This window comes from Coffea eugenioides, chromosome 4 (assembly GCF_003713205.1).
Source record: "Coffea eugenioides isolate CCC68of chromosome 4, Ceug_1.0, whole genome shotgun sequence".
Lineage (NCBI taxonomy): Eukaryota > Viridiplantae > Streptophyta > Magnoliopsida > Gentianales > Rubiaceae > Coffea > Coffea eugenioides.
The window spans coordinates 33,561,328-33,570,363 of NC_040038.1; the positions used below are offsets into that span (position 1 = coordinate 33,561,328).

Genomic DNA, 9,036 nt, shown 5'->3' on the forward strand with positions numbered 1-9,036 from the left:
GTGTGGCATTTTAAGCCAGATTCGGTTGTTGTTAGGTAAGGTGCAGGGGACCATTACGCATATCTATCGTGAGGCGAATGCTGTGGCAGACAGCCTAGCGGCTTTATCTTTGGAGAGTCCATTTGTTACTTTCCAATCTCATCATCTGCTTCCAAGTAGGGCTCAGTCGTTGATTAACTTGGATGCAATGGGCTATCCATATATTCGAAACGTTAGTTGTTAGGTATTTTCTTATTTTTCTGGCATGTATTGAAGGGAGGGTTTGCTTCCTTCGTCGTATGATTTTGTTGCTGTTGAATAAAATTTGGGGGGTTCTCCCCTTTTATTAAAAAAAAAAAAAAAAAAAATCATTTACAAGATCCAAAAGCATGCTATTTCTATGTTTACAAATCTAGTCAAATTTCTGCCCCATGAACTAAACAAACCATATCAGCAGCTCCCATTCGGTAACTCACTCCAAGCTTTGTTCCAACTTTTCCTCTATTGTATGTCCCCTCTTTTTTCCAGTAACAGATATCATAAGTAGCATAGCCAACATCAGGATAATACAAATCATAATCTTTTCCCTTCTTCGACTTTTTTGAATTGTTTCCTCCATCTGATTTACCCTTTTCAGCAAACCAGGTATTATGCTTCTTCTTCTTGCATGGATTGGTTCATCAAGTGATTCAAAATATTTACACATATCTGGCTTTTGCAAATACAACCACATTCTTACAGCATCAGCAAAGTGAATTTTCTGCATAGTTACAAAAAATTACATTACGAATTCAAGGAATAACTTACCGTCCATCTTATACAACCATAGAATCTTCTTCCAGAATTATCATCCCACCAACAAATCATCAATTTTGGTCTTAATCCACACCTGAAAACATGGCTGCTGCTATTGGATGAAATTGGGGATTCAGAGCTTCGTGACCTCATTTTAGGGCAAGTACCAATTGAAGATGAAGCTTTGTTGCTTGAACCAACCGATTACTCCATTAACACTACTCCATTTCTTGGTAGATTGTAGATCTAGAAGCTAGGGTTTGAAATTGGAAATTGGAAATTGGAAATGGGTATGAAAAGGGGAAATTTGGATATGAAAGCGATGAAAGAAAGTGAGAGTATAATTTTGCGTTGAATTTCGTTGGTTTTGACTGACAATTTGCTTGCCACATGCTAAATACGTGAGCTTTCTCTGTTCAAATTGAACAATTTACCATTTTTGAACTAAATGTGACCAGAAATTATTAATTCATGCACTAAATGTGTTGTGTTGAAAAGTTTGGGGATAAAATGTGTCCCTAACTCAAATTTTTGGGATAAAAAGTGGATTTTTCCCCTTCTTTATAATTGCAGAACTAACGACCACCTTAAAGCCTACTTGACCCCACCAACTAGCGTTTAGCAACCAAAGCATATCCTCCAAAGTTGCCACATAATGTATGTTCATAACTGTGACGCCCCCACTTCTCCCAAGGGCGAACCCAAGGGTATCCGCGGAACGCCTGCCTAGCTCTCGCCAGGACTCGAGACAAATCAATTCAAACTTAACAATATATAACAATTTATACCAGTCTAATAAGGAAAAATCGCTTCCATAATCGAATATCCAAGTCTTGTACCACGAGTTCAAAATACATCCGTTATCCAATTCTTACATCAGGATCCAAAAGAGACATCAATTCCCAATTATATACAATAGCCAAAATGTCTAGTCAATTACAATTGAAACCCTAATACAAAAGTACATCCAAAGGGTTCCAACGAGTTTCACTCCATCCATTCCTGTTAAGGAAAACAAATCTACGGGGTGAGCGAAACGCTCGTGAGGCCAAGAAAACACACATGCAAGCACGTTGTCCAAGTAACAATCCCAATATTCAAGTAATTTACAATTCAAGCGAGAAAAGTAAACAGAAATAATTCAAGGATACAGGAGCTCTCAGGAGCTATTTTCCACTTGTTTCGCCACGGCTCGATCCGATACCCCCTCGTGATGACACTCCGTTATCCGGGTGGGTATTTTATCCGTAGAAACTTCACTTATTACTTCCTCCGGCCAACATTCCACCCTCTCGGATTCGAAACCAAACACGCACGAAAAGGTGATACTCGTCGAGTATGCCACACGAGATCTCAAGAGATCAAGTTTTGATTTTTGAACACGCACGAAAAGGGCGATACTCCACGAGTATGCCGAACAAGATCTCAAAAGATCAAGTTGTGTTTTGTTACTCTCTTGGTTTATCAAGCTTCTCGACCAAGCCCATGCCGACTCGAGTTGCAAGATTGGCTAAGAGAATTGGGCGTCCCCATAAGTCGAGGAGGTTCACTCCACCCGACAGCAAGACACGCACGACATACACGACAAGCACGGCAACACGACATGCACACGAAAACGGGTATATTTTAGTCGACGAGATTCACTCAATCGACTTTGAAAACCAAGTTAATACAAGTAAAGTTCAAGTAAAGGAGAGCGAGTGCAATAAAGTACACACTCGTCTCATCAAGTGATATTCACGTATATAAGCAGGTAAATCAAGTAAACACGATAAGTCATGCACTTGACACTCACCAATTCAAAAGTAATTGAGCGAGAAAATCTTTAGTTGTCCCCTCCAGGATTCTCTTCAAGACTCTCTTGAGCACCTGAAGCCATTAACAAGTATTTTTCACTCACAATCACGTATTAATCAAGAAAGGAGTTACGCTCATTTGGACTAGTCAATACCTCAAACCAAGAACCTTAGCCACTCAAAATAAAGGTTCAAAAGTGAGGTTTTATTAACACAAGAAAAACTGATTTCCTTCATGAAATCAAGTTTAAAGCGACCAATTATCATCAAGAAGGAGTAACGAGTTTTCAAAATTTCCTTTTCGAAGAAATCGGCAAATTTCAGCTTTGCGCGTCAAATTTAGAAAAATCAGATCTTGCACTCAGTAGGTCCAAAATTAGAAAACTTGGTACCATTGGAAACCTCTTAGAAAGTACTAAAAGTTCTTAGAAGACACTTTTCCATGAATCTAAGTGGAAGGCATTCAAAAATGGGCATGAAGTTGCTGTTCCAGAACACTCAGAATTGAGCCGAGGGTTGGTTTTTCGCTAACTTTGGAAATTCGGAAAAATTCACAAGTTGCGAGCTAGCCTCTAAAATTTGTAACTCAATTAGAGGTGTAAATAAGGTTTAGGAAAGAACAAGCGGATTGAGAATTGGAGTTTCGAGCACCGAAATACGGTAGCTCAAAGTTAGGAAAATTCAAGTCTGGTGAACAATTTCCAGATTTGAGTTTTCAAAATTGGAACCTTCGTTAAGAGTCAAAACGAACTTGGATTGGTATAAAATTTTGCAGTATGTTACTCCTATATGAAAGGTATCTCTCTATCAAATTTCAGGGAAAAATACCCTCGGGAAGGTAGTTAATTAATCATCCAAAGTTCCGGAAAATTTCTAAGGCAATCTGTCTTTTGACTTTCATTTCCCAATTCAAATCGTTTAACCAAGAAAGCTATCCAACCATGGTTTATTTGTGAAATAAAGGTCTAAGATACATCCATGATACCTTTGGTAAGTGTTTAGCATCAAAAACTTCAATTTATAAGATCACTCCCGGGTTTTGTCCCAAACCAGTCCAAATATTACGGTTTTTCCAAAACAGGGCAGTCCTCTTGTTTTGGTCACAACTCAGTCAATTTAACTCAGAATATGGCATGGTTTATGTCGTTGGAAAATAAATTCATAGGGCTATAATATCACAGAAGAAATCATTTCAAAATTTGGCACCCAACTAGTCCAAAATCGGGCATCAATTTGCTGCCTTATCACTTCATTCCAGTTGAACAGAGCAACAGGACAGCGATTTTAAAACGTTTGTTTCGGCTCACTCACAAAGAATCAGAACGTGCATTTTATCTGAAATTAAAGCCTGGAATGTCTAGTTTTCAACGCCACCAACGGCACATGATTTCGACATCCGAGGACGGAGTTATGGCCGAAACACCACCGCTGGTCAGAGCCATACGTGAACAGTTTCCAGATTTGCTAGTTTCACAAAAAAAATTCGTTTGCCCAACCAAACCTCATTATTTTTCAATGAAATTTTTCACACATCTAATACGTCATATAAAAATCAAATTTAAGCCATTAGATCATTAAAAATTGGCTTTAAAATGGCCGAACAAGGCAGGGGTAAAATCGGAAACTTTTGCTTCTTGCACCCAATGAAGTTTCTATCAATTACACACCATTAATCCATCATTTTAACCACTAAACCAACAATATATCCACCATCAATCATCAAATCAGCAACAACCCAAGAGTGGGAGTTCATAGAGCCCACTTTCACATTTTTCCAACAATATCTAGTCATCTACTTACATGCAAGTACTTAGAGATGCATATCTACTACTATAAATCAAGTTTAAGGTGATGGATCATGTTATACCTTCTTAATGTACTAGATCAGAATTTTTGGCCCTTGAAATGCTCCAAGAAACCGTGATTTCCAGCACCCTTTTTGCAGCTCAAAATGATCTCCTAGTGTTAAGCTAAGTGTGGTGCATGTTTGGTTGAATTTGGAGATGTTTTGGTGGTGGTTTGAGTAAGATTTGTGAAGTAAAATGAAGAACAATGGAGCTTAAGAGAGAGAGAGGGCTGGTCGGCAGTCTTGAGAAGGAAGAGAGAGAGAGTGATCAGATTTTTAAGCTTCCAAGAGAAGATACTAACTTGTGGCCACAAATCACCCATTAGTCAACTCACATTAGGGGGCGTTTGACGCGATTAGGACTCGATTTCTCGTGCGGTTGGTTCACTAGTGCACTAAACCTCTAATGCATTTATTTTCATGTAAATATTATTCACTCTTAATTGTCCCAAAATAATGGTCTAAAGTCCCTCAATTAAGCGCGCGCGTGAAAACGCGTATTTCCAATTTGGGCGCGATAAAGTGAAACGTTCGAGAAATTCTTATAACGATCGTACCACTAACTATCACTTGAGTACTTAAACCTAAATTTACCTATTTTAAGAACATTGTACATGTCTCCAATTTTCCGAGTTTAATGTACTCTTAATTGGCTAAAATTTCTCAAACACGTTTTCACTATTTTCATTAATCGAGCTTCCAAAAATTAATTTTTGAAACGAGTCACTTTAAAATCATAATGAAGCCATAATTCCATGTATTTAAATCTATTAAGGTTAGAAAATAATATTCGAGACAATTGACCAAATAAATAATTAAATGAGCTCGAAATAAGAATTTAAATAAGAAATTTTTTTTTGCGAGTCCTCACATCCTCTCCCCCTTAAGAGAATTTCGTCCTCGAAATTCACACTTAGGATAATAGTCATACCCCTTAATAGTCACACTTATCAAGTCAAACAATAACTTACACTCTGCAACCCATTTTTCACAATTTTTACTCACCCAATTAGTAGTCAAACTTTGATTCTATCTCATGAATCTAGGGTTTTGTAAAAGTGTGCGTCGTACTATAGTCATTTAGAACCTTAATTAAACAATAGGAAGCAAAAATCATACCTTCAATGACCTTAACGGGATTGGAAACCTGTTGATAGCCTAATGCATAAACCCTAGCTGGTGCTTTAGATCGACTTCCTCCAGCACTAGACTGCTTTGCGGTTGACTTTTCAAGCCTTTGAGTACTACCTCCTTCATTCGGTATACTTGGACAGTTCGCGATCTGATGCTCAGTGCTGCCACAATACAAACACTTTCCCGATTTCTTCCAGCACTCATTCTCTGTATGGTTAGGCTTGCGACAATAACCACAAACAACTTGAGGAGCCACAGGCTGACCACTTGGAGGTGTCTCCCTCGGTTGATCTCGTCCATTGTGGCCTCCTCTTGATTGAGTCTTTTTTTGTGTACCAGATGTCTCTACTCCTCCCGTTCCTTTTTACTTTTTAGAAGGTGGGGCACCCTTATCTGCTTGTCCAAGAGGATGACTAGAAGTGCCCCTTTTCTTGGCATGAAAATCCTTAACTTGCAGCCTTGCACTTTCGACTCTCTGCGCCTTCTCTAGGGTTTCAGTGAAAGTAGAGATTTGGGCCGCTGCTAACTCCTCTTGAATCTCCACGTTAAGTCCTTGTACAAATCGCCTTATCCTTCTCCTCTCAGTGGCTACCAATTCTGGGGCGTATCTAGAAAGTTTAGTAAATTTTCCTTCATACTCAGCCACACTAGACGCCCCCTGCTTCACTTTTATGAATTCGTCCTCCCGTTTCTCTTGAACCAAGGGCGGGAGAAACTTCTCATTAAATTCTCCTAAAATATTTTTCCAGGTCCAAGGGGTTTGTGCTCTTTCCCATTTTTCCCTTATCATATCCCACCAAGCACGTGTTGCACCCTCAAATTGAAAGACAGCAAAAGTTACTCGTCTCTCCTCCGCATAATCTAGGGCTGCGAAAATATTAGTCATTCTTTCTAGCCAATTCTCCGCTACCTCAGGATCAGGCTCACCAATGAACTTAGGCGGGTTGAACTTTAAGAACCTCTTTAAGGCTCTATCTTCCCCTCTATCCTGGCCCCCAGGTTGGTTAACTGGCACTGGTCCCTGTCTCTCAGCTAATCGTTCTAGGATGTCAGTCATCCTATTAATGGCAGTAGGCATTTGGTTAACCTCTATATTTTCTTGTCCTTGGGTCGGTCTAGTTGCCGATCCTTGTTCATCCCCTTGAGGTTGGGTTCGTCCAGTCCCTCGCCCACGGCCTCGACCCCTTCTTAGCCCTTCCATAACCTAAGTATGCCTAATGCAAGAAATAAATCAATTACGCGAGAAAATACTTGAAACAAGGACCAATTGCGAAAACATTGAAAATAATAATAATTTACATTCATTAACATGTCAAAATCCATACAATTAGCAAGTCAGGGGAAAATCACAAAAATATAGTACACAGGTGCCACAAAAGTACTTTTAGTCACAGAAGACTAAAGTCAAACAAGTGCCCCAAAAGTAGGCCATACAGTCATGCAAAATACAATGGCCTCAGCACTTAGCATCACCCCTGACAATTCTAACTACATCAGTCAAAAGGGTCTAGTTTTTTTTTCTCGTTCATTTCCCATAATGGAGATCTCAAGTCCAATACAAGAATCCTCCGGGCTCTGACCTTTGCCATCAGAACTTATCTCAAAATCACTTATGATTTTTTATTCACACTATAATATACGAGACTATGTCCCTTTCGAAGTCACAAGTATTCTCTCAGGAAAAGTATTTAGTACTCAAGTACAAGAATCCAGAACTAAAAGAATTTACAACTCAGGTCGTACGCTCCCAAGTGCAAATTAACAAAGTTTAAGATCCCTACCTGACGTACATATCTATCTACCTCAAATAGCATGATAAAGGTTTTACACTTACCACTTTCATAGTTCACAACTTACGCACAAGAAGAGTACTTAGTCTTTTATACATATTCACATAATTGGGACCATATCACGTCTTGGCCCAAACTCACTCCGTGCAGAGACCACGCGAAGTTACTCTGATTTTTTTTTCCTACAAATAGTCACTTAACTTTCAAACCAGTCCCACAGTCCGGTATCCTAAACTTTTAAGCCTAGGATACACTACAAAGATCTAAAGCCTAAGCTCTGATACCAACTGTGACGCCCCCACTTCTCCCAAGGGCGAACCCAAGGGTATCCGCGGAACGCCTGCCTAGCTCTCGCCAGGACTCGAGACAAATCAATTCAAACTTAACAATATATAACAATTTATATCAGTCTAATAAGGAAAAATCGCTTCCATAATCGAATATCCAAGTCTTGTACCACGAGTTCAAAATACATCCGTTATCCAATTCTTACATCAGGATCCAAAAGAGACATCAATTCCCAATTATATACAATAGCCAAAATGTCTAGTCAATTACAATTGAAACCCTAATACAAAAGTACATCCAAAGGGTTTCAACGAGTTTCACTCCATCCATTCCTGTTAAGGAAAACAAATCTACGGGGTGAACGAAACGCTCGTGAGGCCAAGAAAACACACATGCAAGCACGTTGTCCAAGTAACAATCCCAATATTCAAGTAATTTACAATTCAAACGAGAAAAGTAAACAGAAATAATTCAAGGATACAGGAGCTCTCAGGAGCTATTTTCCACTTGTTTCGCCACGGCTCGATCCGATACCCCCTCGTGATGACACTCCGTTATCCGGGTGGATATTTTATTCGTAGAAACTTCACTTATTACTTCCTCCGGCCAACATTCCACCCTCTCGGATCCGAAACCAAACACGCACGAAAAGGTGATACTCGTCGAGTATGCCACACGAGATCTCAAGAGATCAAGTTTTGATTTTTGAACACGCACGAAAAGGGCGATACTCCACGAGTATGCCGAACAAGATCTCAAAAGATCAAGTTGTGTTTTGTTACTATCTTGGTTTATCAAGCTTCTCGACCAAGCCCATGCCGACTCGAGTTGCAAGATTGGCTAAGAGAATTGGGCGTCCCCATAAGTCGAGGAGGTTCACTCCACCCGACAACAAGACACGCACGACATACACGACACGCATGGCAACACGACATGCACACGAAAACGGGTATATTTTAGTCGACGAGATTCACTCAATCGACTTTGAAAACCAAGTTAATACAAGTAAAGTTCAAGTAAAGGAGAGCGAGTGCGATAAAGTACACACTCGTCTCATCAAGTGATATTCACGTATATAAGCAGGTAAATCAAGTAAACACGACAAGTCATGCACTTGACACTCACCAATTCAAAAGTAATTGAGCGAGAAAATCTTTAGTTGTCCCCTCCGGGATTCTCTTCAAGACTCGCTTGAGCACCTGAAGCCATTAACAAGTATTTTTCACTCACAATCACGTATTAATCAAGAAAGGAGTTACGCTCATTTGGACTAGTCAATACCTCAAACCAAGAACCTTAGCCACTCAAAATAAAGGTTCAAAAGTGAGGTTTTATTAACACAAGAAAAACTGATTTCCTTCATGAAATCAAGTTTAAAGCGACCAATTATCATCAAGAAGGAGTAACG

General features: G+C 39.5%; 1 protein-coding gene across 1 annotated transcript; it reads right to left on the reverse strand.

The window, feature by feature from the left end:
- Window positions 1-451: 451 nt before the first annotated feature.
- Window positions 452-927, reverse strand: LOC113769258. The gene is made up of 2 exons (XM_027313722.1): window positions 787-927; window positions 452-739 (listed from the first exon to the last, which is right to left on the reverse strand). The coding sequence occupies exons 1-2, from the start codon at window positions 925-927 to the stop codon at window positions 452-454; spliced, it is 429 nt and encodes a 142-aa protein (XP_027169523.1).
- Between the last annotated feature and the right edge of the window lie 8,109 nt (window positions 928-9,036).